A 17,267-nucleotide genomic window follows, 5' to 3' on the forward strand; every position below is an offset into this window, starting at 1 on the left:
ATATATGACATGTAACAGATCATATACATAGAATGTTCTGCCTTCCTGGATATCACTAATACAGTGGTTAGTTAAACCAAATCCCAGAGATACCATGTGATATTGTAAATATCATTTAGTAAATGGTGGTAGAACTGGTGGCAGAAGAATGGGATTTAAGTCATAAAATATTGATTACAAGGCCAGGAAAGAAAATGGAAACATCAACTGTCAGTTATGTCTTTCCTAGGTAATGGTTTATGCTAATCTAATACATTTAAAAATTCTGCAATTCAAAGTTGATAAGGCAGAGAAGGGATTTTGTGTGTGTGCTTTACCAAAAGGTAATATATGATTCATTACAGAAGTAACTTTTCTTAATACTTTAGGTGTTTTCACATTGTTAAGAGAAAACAATACATGCCACACTATAATCTTTTGGGGCCACATATTCAACATACTTGAATGGAATAATGTGTTTGTTTGTTTAACTAAAAATAACTCCCATATTCTATAAGTATTTCATGCTTTTGAAAAATAATACTTTAAGAGGCTAGAGAGGCCTAGGAAAAACAGAAAGAGGTAAATGAATGTCTCCTCTTACTTTTGTGGGCCTGTGTACACTCTCTTCCAGAAGCTTTACCACAGGTCTTTGAATCAATAATGACTCAAAAATTTTCCTAGGCTACTGAGATAGATCAGCTAAACTCCAAGATTTGAACCTTCCTTCAGGCTGGGCTTCCCTGAGAACACCAGTATTACACAGGACCATGGTGATTATAGGTCTCTTCACAAACAGCCTTGTAATAAAGAAGTTCTCATTTTAACTAAAAGGATAGGTGGGCCTGTAGAACACACATATTATTCAGATTTATTTGAAGGAAACACAAAAACACCTAGTACACCCATCCTCACCCCCTAAAGGTAGACCTACCATTTCCTCTTGAACCTGTATTTGCCTAAAAGGAGCATGGAAAATTTGTTGGAAAGTCATTATCTCTCCCTTTGTCATCCTTTCCACAGTGCTCCCCAATCGATGGTACAATTTCTTTGGTCTCAGTATCCTTGAGATCTCTGAGTAAGTAGGCACTAATTTTCGTTTTTGATTTTAAGAAAATGCTAAATGAGATTGCTGAGCTGCAGTCATTATAGTCATGTTTCCTATTTCCCCAACCTACTAGCATTTTCTTTAGGAAAGGAAGAATTTACACACCATTGGATAACATAATGAAGGCACCTATGTTGCATCTCTGCATTTGCAACGGGCCAGCACACTTTTCAGTTCATCTTCTATACTCTTATTCAGGCCATTGATGGTCTCATTATATTTCTAAGACTCGATGTCTCTTTTCTCTCCTTTGAGAGCAGGTGGACCCAGACAGTTCTTTGGAGTGATTTCTCTTGAGAGAGGCACATCTCTCTCGTCTGCCAAACCACCGCACAGATCACTTCCAAGGGTGCCAAACACATTCCACCAGACGCTGCTGGCAGTAATCACCCGTTGGTAGATGCGGTGGTTGGCTTCCACCACCAGGCTTCCACGAACCCCAGACAGGACACAGACAGGCAGCTTTCTCTTGACTGATTTCTGACCGATTTCCCGTGACCTAGTGTTTCTGTGCTACGAAATGTCTGGGTTAGGGTGCCAGGAATTAAGGAGTGACCCCCTAGAATTCACTAACCTCCTCTGTCTCCACATTTACCAGGTGTTCAAAAAAATATTAGGCGAAGAGGTGAATAAAGACCACCATTTTGTGTGCACAGGTCTGTGGGCTCTGGCATAACCTGTTGTAGCCTGCAGATAATAAATAAATAGATAAATAAATAAATAAACACAAACGCTCTTTGGGAAGAATGGAAAGTCCTGGAACCGCGAAAGTCTGCTCTTCAGGGGGCATCTCAAAGTCTAGCAGGTTTTGTTTTGTTTTTTCCTTTTGCCTTGACCTCAAAGACGGTCTTTTCCCATCCTCGGGACCTTGAAGTCCACGCGCAAGGACAGAGCAAGACCCGTAAGGACAAAGCCGCTGTGGGCGAAAGCAAGCGCGAGACACACAAAATACCAAGATTCGAACAAGAAAGCCGCAGAGCCGCCCGGCGAGGCAGAGAACTGAGGGCGGCGGGCGGGGAGGGAGGCAAGGCGGGAGAGGAGGGAGAGCGCGGCGCGCGAGCCGAGCTCCGGGGACGTCGGGAACAAAAGCTTCGGCGTAGTCTGGCAGAGGCGCTGGGGAGGGGGGGCGGGGGGGGCAGCCGGGGAGTGAGGAGGAGGAGGGGGGTGTGTTTGGAATAATTATTAAAATGAGCATGTGTCTGCGCCATCCTGTGGGTGTGGCGCTGAGCGGAGTGTAAACTCCAGCGGGGCCCGGAGCGAACACCGGCTTCGCGGCCGCAGCTCGCCCAGCCCAGCCCAGCCTTCGCCCAGCCCGGCGCCAGGGACCCCTACGGCGCACGGCCGCACGCACGCCGACCCCGCACCATGGCCTCGTCTCAGGGGAAACACGAGCTGAAATTCGCCGACTGGATGGCAACTCTGCCCGACAGCATCCACGGCATCCCGCTCACCAATTTAGCCATCCCAGGTAGGCTGGCTGGGGCAGCTCGCCCGTCCGGGGGTGCCTCCTGCCCCGCCCGGCTTCGTCCGACACCAAGTGGGAACTTGCCCCCGGGAGGGAGGGAGGGAAGCAGGGAAACTTGTCCTGGGGGGGGGTCGGGGGTAGGGCGGGGGAGGGTCTCGGCTTCCGGCCACCGCGGTGCCCGGGGCGCCCCGGGCTGCCCGGCGCGTTCCAGCCCCTCTGGGGAGCGTGGTGCAGGGAGTCAAGGTGACTGCTTCTGCGTCCCAGGCTCTAGATTGGGGCGGGGGGGGGACACCCCCACCACGGCTTTCCTTGCAGATCTGGGAACTGGGGTGTAGGCTTGGGAGAGGGGAGGGGGTTCGATGTCGGAGTCTATAGGGTGATCTTGCGTGACGAGTTGTGAGCTGGTGTCTCCAGGGTTCGGCTCCACCGCGTGGGACTCTGAGTCCATCCATCCCCGGCATGGCATCCGATTGAGCAGGTTGGAGAGAGAAATGCTCCCTCGGAACCGGCCTCCTTCCGAGACACAAAGCGCTTTCCCCGAGAGTGAGGAAAGTTCGGGGACGCGTGGCCGGCCCTGGCCGGGGAGCGCCAGGCCGGGCACAGTGGGGTGCCGATGCGCACGGGCCCAGGAGGGCCCGGTCCAGAGTCCCAGCGCACGTTAACCGCGTGGAGCTCCAGGGTCGGGAACTGCTCGGGGCGTCTGAGGCGCGGGAGTGTGGGATGATCACGCCAATGGGGAGGGCAAGGTGGCGGAGCTGGTGTCCAGAAAACACTGAAGGAAGGAAGCATGCACAAAGGGAGAAAGAGACGCGAGGTATCCAGGGATGTGCGCGTCTTGGAGCAGAGGACCTGGCAGGTGTTTGGGGTTTTTTTTGGGGGGGGGGTGGGAAGCGCATGAATGCATTCCAGAGCTCAGGTATCCGGGAGCAGGAGCGAGGGTCGTTTGAGGACAGTTTACAACGTGAGAGCAGAGGATACAGGGACACCATTCATGACCAATTTGTCTATGCACGTGGACTGAGAGAGGGCACACCTGATTCTTCTAAGAGTCGCTGGAGGGCAAATTACTGATGGGTGCTCCTCTTCCTGTCCAGAGCAAGTTCAACCTTCTGGTCTACCTCCTCTCCATCAGTCCTATACGGTGCCCCTTCCTAGCAACTGCAGAGAGACAAGAAAGAAAGAAAAACAGAGGAGAAAGAGGAAAAGAAAAGCGGGGGGGCGGGGGGAGGGCTAGTCAAAAGATTTCTTGAAAATCCCAAGAGGCTACAACCAACAGTACTGGAATGATTAGTAATTCCAGTGAGTGTGACTCAAGTGGCTGGTTTGACGGCTATGACAGGCTGAAGCTGTCCAATGCTGTCCCCTCCAAAAGATGGTCATCTTTTGCCCTTCCTCGACAAATAATGTCCCCTGAACCAGAGATCGCCAAGGAAAAAGAACCACCCGGGCTTCCCACTCTGCCCTTATTCTGCTCCCTAGGTGAGTTTGGGGATTGTTTTTTTTTTTTCCGAAGGAGACAGTAGAAAGTACATAACTTTGTTGGCAGAATTCCACTCGCCCTTCCACAGGAGTTCCTTCATTTTCATGTTATTTATTTATTTTGGACAAATGCTTCCCCCTGGTCTCCCCTGAGCAAGGACTGAGAGCCCACGCGTCTGACAGGGGACTTGAGGGATGCAGGAAGTTAAAAGCCCAGGACAGCAGAGCTAGTACTGTGGGATAGCATGATGTCACATTTGAATCCACCTTACCTTTCTGTATTATGGCACTTTTCAAAGTCCTGCTCTGTTCACCTGCACGTAAGCAGTCAGCACTGTCTTCATTTCACAGATATCCTGGAACTCGGTGTAGGCAAATGACTTGCAGTCAGTTCAGTGGTATGACCCCCAAACTAGATTTTAGGGAAAGATCTCCTCGGAGTTTTGGAGAAGAAAACCTTGGGATTTGCATCAAGATTATTCAACAAGTGGAAACCGAGATGAGAAGACAATGAACTAGGCACTAACAGGATGTGGGTCATTTGTCATTTTTACTTCTCTCTGTGGGACAAAGTAGAAACTTGAAATCAGACCATTCAATATTCTAGTGACCTTCTTGCAGAGAGATGAGGATGTGGCCTTGGGATAGCATAGGATTTCCCGTTGTTTCTCAAGCCATATAATGTGATACAATGTATCATTCCAAGTATATTCCCGGCAGAGTCTCCCATCCTTACCCTAATACTTCTGAGAAATTTACACATGAAGTTTACAAAGAAATTTAACACAATACATTTCACCAAATCTATACTCTTGAACATTCCCTATGGTTGTGCAGTTTTAGTACATACGCATACATACACACACACACAGTTTAGTACCTCTGCATTATTCAACAATGATAATTTTTGAAGGAAAAAAAAGACATTCAAACTTTGATAGTCAAAGAAGACTAATTGGAGACTATTAAACACTAATGGAATAATTGCCTTAAAATCATGCTAATAGCTTCCTGGCTGCTACATGTTTACTTGGCCAGTTGCTACAGCTTGAATTAAGCAATTATCTCCACCATTTAAAACCACGCCTGTGCAACACAGAAGTGTTTTTCTGGAGGGGAATTGCTGTTCAGGCTTCTTCAGAGCTTCAGGTATCCTTAGGTGAATCAGCTAGAGAGTGAACAGTTGCTTGATTATGAGACCACCTGCGTGGACAGTGAACCTAAGTTACCGAGGTCTAGAGCATAGGGCACTCTGATGGTGTGTGATTGCCCCACTATGTGTGCAGTTCTGGTATCTTTATTTCTTTTCTTTTTTTTATTGTGAAAATACCATCCAGGAGGTTACAATTACATGGGCAAGGTAATGAGTACATTTCTTATCAAGCATTGTTGCTCCTCCTTTGTTTCCCCTTACAAGTGTCTGCATCTTGAATGTTTTCAGATCCAAATCTCTCAGTGCTGTTTTGCATGTAAATCTCCTCAAGATTTGGTATTGACTAGGCCGAGGAAATTAAGTTAGAAATTGGCATTAGTCATTTTACTTTCATTTTTTTTCAAAGGAATTAAGTACTGCCAGAACGTACTGACAGTTACTCAAATTTCAATCTTGTTTATCATTTCCTTCTCTCCCTGATGGCACTAAATTTTCATTCATGTTTATTTGCTTAATAATGGCATTATGAATGATGCTTCTCTTTACTACAAGCAGGTGAGAGAGAATAAACAGACACAGAAACAAGAAAAAATGTATAAAAATTCAGGTAAAGGTGAATCTGATGCGTGTTTGTCATCTTTGAAGCACATATCTAACTCTATAACTCTATCGTGAAAAGAAAGCCACCATAAAACAAGAAAGGCCATGATAATGTGGGTCTCTGACAGGGAGTCATTCTATCCAAAGTCTCAATGATTGGGAAGGATTTAGCTTATAGAAGAAATTGGCTATGGATTGTCAGATAAAAATCTTTGTACATATGGTGCAGCCAACTGAGTGTGCAATGAAAAATAGGCAAAAATGTCATGGGGTTAGGACCTCAGGAGGAATGTGTTCTTTAACAACTAGTTGTGTAATATACCTTATGTAATTATAATAAAATAGATTAGGAATGCAGAAATGCTTCATAAAAATGAATGATTTAGGGCTGTGAAGGTGGCTCAGTGGTGGAGTGCTTGCCTTGCATGAATGAGGTCCTGGGTTCAATTTCTCAGCACCACATAAGCAGAAAAAGCCAGAAGTGGCACTGTGGTTCAAGTGGTAGAGCACTGGCCTTGAGCTGAAGAGGTGAGGGACAATACCCAGGCCCAGAGTTCAGGCCCCATGACCGACAGAAAAAAAAAAGAGAATGATTTATAAATTGATATACCTGTGTTTTATTTATCTTTTTAAATAAAATGCCAGTATCAGTGATGGGAAAGCAGTCTTACGTGGGGAAACTATGCACTTCTGCAAATGTGATTTTTTTATCTGCTGTCATTCATGGTTTTTGTTTTGTTTTGTTTGTGATACTGGGGATTGAACACAGACCCTCACACATTGTAGACTGACCCTCCAGTATTGAGCTACACCCCCTACCTTTGTTAGTTTTTAATTTCTTTCATTGTCGTATTTTCTTTTTGTTATTTCTGGTATTCCTGGAGACAGGAATAGTCTCCATCCTCTTTGTAACATATTATTTCCATTTTAATTGGGATGTGATTGTTTATAGGAAAAACCTGGGACTGGTCTGATTAGGTAATTTCCAAAGAGTTTTTTTTCTATTTTCAGTTAGTACAGCCATATGGAAGGTAAACTTTCAAATCAATCAAAACACAATAAATTCATGTTGCCTCTCTGTTTCCAGTGTTGTTAGATTTTCAAAAAGAAAAAAGGAAGCAAGCTGGACACTTGTGGCTCATACCTGTAATCCTAGCTACTCAAAAGGATGATATCTGAGGATTAGGATTGGAAGCCAACATGGGGAGAAAAACCCATGAGGCTCTTATCTTCAATTAACCAGAAATAGCTAGAAGTGGAGGACGATGTCTAAAGTGGTAGAATGCCAGCTTTGGCTGAAAAAAACTAAGCAAGATCATGAAGCCCTGAGTTCAAGCCCCAGTACTGTCAAATACACACTCACTCCCACACATACACACACATACACACACAAATAAAGAGAAACACAGAGAGAGAGAGAGAGAGAGAAGACTAATTTAGGAAGTTGGCCTCTTTAATATTTATGCTTTATTGATACATAAAAATTGTACATATTTAGTGGGTACATATAATATTTTGATGGATCAACACATTACATTGAAAATGTAATTTGTTCTACTACAACTTTTTTTTGATGATTTGAATTGTATCCCCAACCACTGTCAAAAGTGTAAAATGATATACATTAGCATTTATACAGTACTTTTCTCTGTGTAAGTGTGATTTTTCACATATTCTATCAATGATCCTGTAAGTCTTTGCTACTCAAGTTTGATCCAGATAATTCTACATCAGAATGCATGGATGATGGTGATGGTAGTAATGCTGATTCCATCTTTAAGATTTATTTAGCAAGGTGATTCATATACAAGTTTGAAGCGTAAGAACTCTGCTTTAATGTATTCCTACAAATGTCCTTTACAGGAGTGTCAGGAACAAATCTAAAACATGCATCTTTATGTTTTCTGTTGGGCTGTCCATTTTTCCATAAAAGTTCAATCAGGCTTCAAGTCAAAACTCCAAGTTTGCCTCAAAGCTAATGGCCCAAGCTGAGAACACTTCTGATAACTGACATTAGAGTTGATCATGCACCTTGAGCAATAAATGTTATTTAATTGCTACTTAAGTGTTCAAATTAGATCAGTATGATAAATGTAAAACCTTTCCCTTCATTTCCTTAAAGTCCTCCTGATAGCAGCTTATAATGGCACTTAAAGTCTCTCAACCCTGGTGATCCTGGTCAATAATAATGTCAATTTAGGAAATATCCCTATATTGCTTTTCTCTCCATTTAGTTTTATTTTTATTACACAGACCCAAGTATTTTTGCTGTATTTATAAGGTACAGGATGATTCATTTGATCCATAACCTAGAGCTTCTCAATATTACTCCTGAGTAAAAGTGGCATTGTGAATATAAAATGTGCTAATAATCATTAGGGGACTATTACAAGAAAATGTAAATAGTAAACTGGCTTTTGATAGAAAGAAAATCATCAAGATATGGAAAGTATGCCTTAGACTTGGAATGGAAATATGTATGTATAGATGTGTCTCACTCACTCGTATTCCAGCTGTTTGATAAGATATTCTAAAAGAGTTTGATACCAAGCACATAGACCTATTTCCTCAATTGCTAAAATGGATATCAAAGTGTATCTTTGGAAAAGGTTACATACCTTATGTATATGAAGTGTTTAATACCCTTACTTAGAGTTTATTTTCTATTATTTAACTCTTCTATTTGTTTCAAACAAGTCTCACCATGTAGACTAGGCTGGCCTGGAACTCACTATTCTGTCTTAGATTTCTGAGAGTTCAGATTTCAATTACACACTATATCTGCTGTCTCTTAACTATAATCCCACCTAATCTGAATAGAAGAAAAGATAATTACAAAGAAGATAACTATTGGGTGCCATGTATCAACAAATAACATCTAGGGGATAATTGTGAGGGTAGGCTAACAATAAAGACCCACCTGACACACAAAAAAATAGTGTTCCCTAAACCTTACAGCGCTCAAAATAAAATCAGACTTATAATATTTGTCCATTTCAATTCATTCCAAGTACTCCCTTACCAGATTACCAAGTAGTTCCAAATCTCTGAATAGATTTTAAAGGATTGTCTATAAGCCAGTACTTTGGCCTAGATGGTCTATCAGATGATCTCTCCATTTTCATTCCTGTTTGTGGAAGTTTTTGAATGTCATTATCTTTGCTAATTTGTGTGTGTGTGTGTGTGTGTGTGTGTGTTGAATGTCATTATCTTTGCTAATTTGTGTGTGTGTGTGTGTGTGTGTGTGTGTGTGTGTGTGTGCTGGTACTGGAGCTTGAATCAAGTCCAGGAGGATCCGGCTTAGCTTTTTTGCTCAAAGCTGGTTCTCTACCACTCTACCACTCTACCACACCTCTATCTCTGGCTTTTTGCTTAGTTAATTGGAGATAAGAACTTTCTGCCTGGGTTGACTTCAATTCTTAGAACTCATTCTTTTGATTAGCTAGGATTCCAGGTGTGAACCACTGGCACCTGACCGACCTTTGCTGATTTGATATACAGAGGAACTGTGCTTTCATTGTTGTTTTTTTTTCTCAAATCAACACTGCCAATGGTGGTCCAGCTTTCTAAAAATGATTAAGACAAAATAGGCATACATGAATGCACTTAAAGACATACAACTGTATCCACACATATGTGTTTATATACACATACACCTATAAAGCCCATGGTGAGATCATGAATAATGCATAGTAGAGAAGAAAATCTAGCTCAAATGCTGTCTCTGGCTATCTCTCCTAAACCTACACTTGAGTCACTGGTCCTACTGTCTTAAGAGAATCTTGTTTTTAGAAAGCTTTTTTCTTCCCTTTTCTGTTTCTGTTTCTGTTGTTGGTGGGGCGGGGGTTGTTGGGTTTTTTTGGACACCTTGTCTAACTATGCAGACAAGGTTGGACTCATGATCCACCTGCCTCAGCTTCCCAAGTGCTAGGGTTGTAGGTTTGTACCTAGGAAGTTACTTTGTTTCTACCCATTTGTGCTATTTCATTTATACAGATAAGTTTTCAGTGAAAATAACAAGAGAATATTTTTTCCCACCAAGCAGCCCTAGGCAATGTAAATCAAGTCCAATAATCTAATATACCTAAAATAATCCCTCAGGCCCCACTGAATTAAAGCACAGAGTAATTGACATGGTCTGACTCAAAGTTAGATTTCCCTTTTCTGTCTGTCTCTCTCTCTCTCTCTCTCTCTCTCTCTCTCTCTCTCACACACACACACACACACACACACACACACTTTAATACCATTACTTAAGAAGATGAACTTTGTTTCCTGAATAACTTACCTATTGTCACAATTGAGAATGTCTCTGATCCCTAAGTGTTAGCTTTTGCAAACCAGGGAACAGGCTACCATGAAGGTCACTCAGGAACCTCCTAGTTACAATCACTGGGATATAATCGACTCAAGAAGCTAGAGTGAGAATCAGTGTGTTAAAACAAAAAAAATGTGTACATCAGGAGAGAAATCTACCATGGTTCGGATAGAATTCTCCTGCCAAAAAGCTTTCTAAAGCACCATATGCTTTTATTATGCTCTATTAAAAGGAAGATGGGTCAGAAGAGAGAGGCAGGAGGAAATGGTTAAACATTCTTGAGAAGCTAACAGGATTAGTCACCTCCAGAGATCAGGTACTAAAACAGATGGCCCATGGATTTATTAGATGTACTCTTGTTATATTTCTATGTTTCATTAAACATCCTGCGAGCGGATAGCTCTTCCAACACTGTTTTAAATGCCCATTAATATTGTGTATTAACCAAAGAAATCTTTCCCTGTGTTAACTTTTATGAAACAGTCGTGCTTGCTCTTAGTTTGGATAAACGGGCATTTGGCTGCCCAATTCATCTGGGTAATTTTTATTTCAAGAATAATAGTTGTCTATGATGAAACTTAGTTTTCTGTAGAGCTTCCCTGGAGCTGTCCTCTGACATGCATGCTGGTGAAGAGAAAGATGCACCTTGTGGAGTTCTGCCAGGAAAATCAGAACCTATCAATGTGTGACTTTGTTCTCTATGATAAACTGAAAAGAGGACCAGAGCAGCCTCAGTGAAGTTAGACCTGCATACAGTCCCACATCATCCACCCTGAGCCTTTCTCAAGAAAGAAAACAAAGATCCTGAGATATGGGATGTGAAGTTTTGTCTAATATTTTTTCACCCCTGTATGTCCTTCTTTCTCTTCTTATCAGGTCAAATTCCTTGTTCAGCATTGCCCCTGGACCCTTGGGGATAGCCTTATTTCTCTTGTCTCAAGCTCGTTTTTCTTTGCTTGGAAAATGTCAACTCTGTTACACTCAACTTTCCATCTAGTCTGGGGCCAGAAAGCTTCAGTGGGCAAATATTGGAGAAAAATTACACAGATTGAATAGCACAACTCACTAGCAATTTATGACCATGAATTTTAAATGAGTAGTCAACATTTCCAGACAGCATTATTACACTTGTCTAGTACATTTGTTTTCCTTTACTCTGAGATGACAGTGTCATAACGCTTCTCCTTTCTCAAACCAACATTTCCTTCCCATCCCATCTAATTGATTATCTCACCATTTTTGTAGAAAAATATAGATGCAAACAGATGAGAACTTTTGTGGTTTCCAACTATAAAATCTGCAAATGAACCTGCACCTACTTCTACATACACGGGATTATATTAGATAATTGCAAGACATGAACCACTCCTAGTGGCCAATAGAACCCAATCATATAGATCAGAAGAATAGAATGCTTATCTCAGAAAACAATTCATGCATAACTGACAATTACATTTGACTCAATTGCAAATAGCACCCAATAAGGAAATTATGCTGTTATTAATAATGTTTGGAAGACTGGACATCCACATGCAAAAGAATGAAATTTGACCTTTTATCCTGTTAACATAAATCAGCTCAGAATAGATTTGAGATTTAAATCTTAGAACTGAAATATGAAGGTTATAGATAAAAACATGAGGAAAATGCTTCACCTAATTGGGTTTAGCCATCTATTATTTTTATTACTTTAACAGTATATTTTTGAAATCAGGAATAGTGAGACCTCTAGCTTTGTTATCCTTTCTTATGATAACTTGGCTCTTTGGAGTCATATGTAGTTCCATATCAGTTCAAACTTTTTTTTTATTCTGGGGCTTGAACTCAGGGACTGGGTGCTGTCCCTGAGCTCTTATCCAAAAGGCTAGGGCTCTACCACTTGAACCACAGTTCTGCTTCCATATTTTTTTGAGGAGGGTAGCTAATTGTAAGCAAGAGTCTCATGGACTTTCCTGCCCTGGGTGGCTTCAAACAATGATACTCAGATCTCAGCCTCCTGAGTAGCTAGATTTACAGCCATGATCCCACTAGCACATATCTAAGCTTTATTATTTCTGCAAAAATATCAAGAACTTTTGGTAGGGGTTGCATTGAATCTGTAGACATACTTGGGTAGTATAGACATTTGAGAAATATTAAGTCTTCCCATCAATGAACATACAATGTCATACCATGAGTTCACGTCCTTAACATCTTTCTTCAACAAATTTCACTGTACAAGTCTTTTTGGTTAATTTTTTTCTAAGCATTCTTAAGTAGAATTATTGTTTCAATTTCCTCAATTTTGTATCCCACATCTTTATTGATTTGTTATTCCTCATGGGCTTATTTTGTGGGTCTTTGGATATTTTACATAAAAATTTCTGTATTCTGGGGCTGGGAAAGTGGCTCAGTGGTAGACTGCTTGCCTTGCATTCCTGAGGCCCTGGGTTTGATTCCTCAGCACTACATAAGCAAAAAGAAAAAAAAGCCGGAAGTGGCGCTGTGGCTCAAGTGGTAGAGTGCTAGCCTTGAGCTGAAGAGTTGGGGAGAGCGCCCAGGCCCAGAGTTCAGGTTCCATGATTGGACCCCCCCAAAAAAAAACAACAAAATTTCTGTATTCTACAGATACAATTCAACTTATACTTTAAAAATGGGTGCTTTTTATTTATTTCTTATCTAATTTCTTTGTCTAACACTGATGGAACTGTGTTTAATACTGGTTGAATACATCTTTTAACTTCTTAGTAATCTCAGGGAAAAGTTTCAATTTAGGAATGACTATGGATTTGTCATATGATGCTTTTATTTTCTGAGAACATAGTCCTTCTATATGTAATTTGTTGAGAATTGTTTTTTTGAGTCACAAAAGATGTTACATTTTGCCAAATGCTTTTATTGCATCATTAGATATGATCATGAAGTAATATCTTTTGTTATGTTGACATGGCACATCACAAATTAATTTTCACATTTTTACTATCCTTAATTTTCAGGATTAAATGCTATTTCATAATGTAGAGTTCTTTAATTGCTATTGAGTTGGCTTCCTAGAATTTGTTAAAAATTTACGTATATTCAGCAGCATACTGATAGTTTTCTTTCTTGTAGTGTCTTGTCTATCCTTGAAATCATGATGATGATATTCTCATAAGTTTGGAAGCATTCATTTCTCTTCAGTGTTTTGGAAGAGTTTAAGAAGGATTAGTATTCATTCCAACTTAAATATTTTGTAAAATGAAACTGTGAAGCCATCTGGTTTGGGAATTTTCTTTGTTGAAAGGTTTTTAATTACTGAATCAATCTCCTTATTTACTCCCTATAGGAGTATTCAGACTTTATGTATTTTTTCATCATTCAGCCTTAACAGGTTGTATGTTTTTAAGAAATTTATTCCTTCTAGATTGATCACATGTATCTTTCACATTAATCTCACAATCCTTTCTATTTCTGTGCCTCTAGTTGCCCTGTCTTCTCTTTCATTTCCCTCAGCATTTATTTGAGTCTTCTATGTTTTTTTAGCTTTGCTAAATGTCAATTTTGTCTTTTCCAAAACAATGAACTTAGTTTTATTGACTTATATTTTGTTCTCCTTTTATTTATTTCTGCCCTAATATTTACCATGTCTTTGCCTGTATTAACTGGGGGTTTAGTTTGAGCATCTTTTTCTAGTTTCCTTAGGTGTAGAATTAGATGATTTAAGTTTTTTCTTTTTCGGTAGAAAAATTTCAGGCTTTTTATCTCTACAAACTTACATCCTTGTGCTGATTTTACTACAATCATGGAGTTTTAATATGTTATGCTGTCATTTCATTTATTATTTAATTGCCTAGAAAGAGCCATTTATTAACAGGTGAGATATGAACTGAAAATTAAATACAACAGGAACAAATATAAATTTATGATCTGAGTGTTATTTTCAAAAGCAGTTAGATTAAGGACAATACTTTAGCATGCCAGTAGATGAAATTAAATTTTCTCTATGCCAATGTAGTTATTGAGAAGGACCCATTAAATAGCACTGTAATAAACAATACAGACTTTGGACTGTTTTTGTTTTATTATCCATATATAGCTTGGGATCTCTGGTTTACACCTGATGTCAAAATGCCAGGTACCTTTCAAAGCTTGCACTTAAGCATAGTTCTTGGGGAAAGCAAAAACCCTTGAATTGGAAAATTATATGAATGTTCCTGTCCACAGTCAATTGACCTTTTCAGACATTTTATGTTAATGAACAATCCACTTAAGGACCATTTAAACACTTAGTAGGGCATACAGTAATATTTACTTATTAAATGCTGGTAAATGAAAAATAGGAAATAGGAAAAAATTGCAGAACCTAAAGTCTAGAAATATAAGAACAAATATTTTCCAAAAAGTTTTCTCAAAGATATGTGACTCATACAGACAATAACTTAAACGATGGCTCATTTATTTCCATCTAAACTGTTCAAGGAATGTATATGTAAATACTTTAGAATATAGCTTTGTGTGTGTATCGTGTATGTAAGTGTCTATGTATCTATGTCTGTGTATTCTAGGTTGTTAGATAGCATACTTTAAAATATTGTTATAGGTATTTTAAAGGTGATGTACGGAAGGTTTACAGTTACATAAGTCAAAGAGCGCATTTCTTTTGGGACAATGTTACCCCTTCCTTTGCTTTCTCCTAGTTTTTCTTTCTCACCCCACCCACAAATTGTATAGTTCATTTTCATCATAGTGACTAGTGAGTATTACTGCTGCATTTACTTACCCTTTGTCCCTCCATTTCTGTATCTCCCTTCCTTCCCTAAAGACAGATAAATGAACAATCAAGATAAAAATAAAATAGAAGAACAATAAAGAAAAAACCCTATATTTTCCATTTCCTGGAGCTCATTTTGATAAATATTATTTTATATGATGATATGCAGATAGGCATTTTGCCTTTGTGCTCCTCTCCTAAGAATATCCTCCTTTGGTCTCACTATGTGTGCATGCTTAGAGTCCTGTATAATTAATCATGTTCTGGTGTATTTTAGACCTAACTTCCTCTTGAGTAAACATAGGCTGTTTGTCTCTCTGAGCTTGGCTTACCTCACTTAAACTTGATTTGTTCTAGGTCCATCCATTTTCCTGCAAATGACATAACATTATTCTTTCTAATGGCTGTGTAAAATTCCATTGTTTATACATATCACATGCTTTGGAACCATTCATCTATTGTGAAGCATCTGGGCTGTTTCTACAACCCTGTTGTGACTAGTGCAGCAGTAAACATGGATGTTCGAGAGTCTTTATGGTATCCTGTTTGTGATATATATTGGGCTGTACGGAAGATCGATGTCGAGTCTTTTTGTGTGTGTATATATTTTTATTGTAAAAATACTATACAGAGGGGTTTACAGTTTACATAAGTAAGGTAATGAGTGCATTTCCTATCAAGCACTGTTACCCCCTCCTTTGTTTTTCCCCTACCATGCCTTCCCTTCCCACCTCCCCAACTCCTCCACCCCCACCCCAGACATTGTGAAGTTCATTTTCAACATAGTGACTTGCACATCTCATTGTTAAAATGGGTCAACCTTATTTATCAACCTTATTTATCATTATTTTAGCATTTTGTTATTTCCTTTCCCCTCCCCAAATTAGAACAGTGTTGAGTTTTTGAGGAACCTCAAGACTGTTATCCAGAGTGGTTGTACTAGTTTACATTCCCACGGGCAATGTAACTGGGGTCCCCTGCCTCCCGCCTCATCCCTGCCATTTATTGTTGTAACTAACAGACTTTGTAAGTAATATAAATTTGTAAGTCAACGTAAGTACTGGAAATCAACCAAATAGACTCAACCTCTCACTTTTCCCATGTAAATGTTAAGCATTACTTTGGGGGAGGGGATATAACTGGAAGTCTAGGCTCCTAGGTTAAAACATGTCACTAAACACCTATATACTTCTGTTTTCCCACCTGTTGGATGGTAATATTAAGGATTGCTTTCTCAAAAGAAGATAGATCCCATTTAAAGCCACTTAGAGCCTTTAAAATATGGATGATAAATCCAAATTCTGTAAAACCAGGCCATGTAATTTTGTGTATATTTGTGGTTATATGCATTTTCACTAGGCTATTACTTTGTATAAGAAGTTAATGTGATTTTCAACATCTAAAATATATCATCAGACTCAGCAGTCACTTTCCAGCAGTTAGTTTTGTGTGTATACAATCATTTAAGTAATTGTGGTAAAACATACATAACCCAAAACTTACCACTTCAGCCACTGTTTTTTTAATTTATTTTTATTATAAGGGTGATGTACAGAGGTGTGACATAGGTCAGGTAATGAGTACATTCTTTTTGAACAGTGTCACCTCTTCTTTTGTTTTCTACCAGGTTTTTCCTCCCAATCCCTTCCCTTGTAAGTTGTACAGTTCATTTTCAACATAGTGTCTAGTGAGTATCACTGCTGAATTAGTTCACCCTTTGTCCCACCATTTCTGGGCTTTCTTATCCTCCCCAAATAAGATAAATTTACATACAAGACAAAAGGTGCAGAAATCAAAAACAATAGCAAAAGGAAATAATAGAAAAAGAAGAAAAACCCACAAAAAGTAAATTTAAAAAAACCTCTTGTTTCCATTTCTTGGAATTCATTTTGATAAGCATCATTTTATATGTTCATATGCACATATCTATTGAGCCTTTGTGATCCTCTCCTAAGAATATCCTTCTTTGGTCTCTCACTGTGTAAATGTTTAGAGTCCTGTTTAATTTATCATTCCCAAGTATAACTTTTTTGTCCTTTACTATCCATTGGGTTTACTTGTAGATTTATAAGCACATTCTAATTATTACAAGTGAGGGGAACCATGCAATCTATGTTTCTTTAGGTCTGGCTTACTTCACTTAATATAAATTTTTTTCTAAGTCTCTCAGTTTCCTTATGGATGGCCAGCAATTGTTAAGTGTACAATTAACTAATGAAATTTACTAATTTCACATTCCTATTCAATCATCTCTACAAAGATGAAGTTTTCATCTTGTGAAATTGAAAATATAACCATTAAAGAACACTTAAATATCACTTTAAAAATAATTTTAGCAGGGCTGGGAAGGTGGCTCAGTGGTAGAGCGCTTGCCTTGCATGCCTGAGGCCCTGGGTTCAATTCCTCAGCACCACATAAGCAAAAAGAAAAAAGCCA

At 39.6% G+C, this 17,267-nt stretch overlaps 1 protein-coding gene across 1 annotated transcript in view; it reads left to right on the top strand.

Moving 5' to 3' along the window:
* Positions 1-2,452: 2,452 nt before the first annotated feature.
* Positions 2,453-17,267, top strand: part of Plcxd3 (phosphatidylinositol-specific phospholipase C, X domain containing 3) — a 159,117-nt gene continuing 144,302 nt past the window's right edge. Inside the window, exon 1 of the mRNA XM_013018575.1 lies at positions 2,453-2,555. Within this exon, the coding sequence (XP_012874029.1) occupies positions 2,453-2,555 (103 nt within the window). The remainder of the gene's footprint in view (positions 2,556-17,267) is intronic.

Source organism: Dipodomys ordii, unplaced genomic scaffold (genome assembly GCF_000151885.1).
Source record: "Dipodomys ordii isolate 6190 unplaced genomic scaffold, Dord_2.0 Scaffold41, whole genome shotgun sequence".
In the NCBI taxonomy this organism is placed as follows: Eukaryota; Metazoa; Chordata; class Mammalia; order Rodentia; family Heteromyidae; genus Dipodomys; species Dipodomys ordii.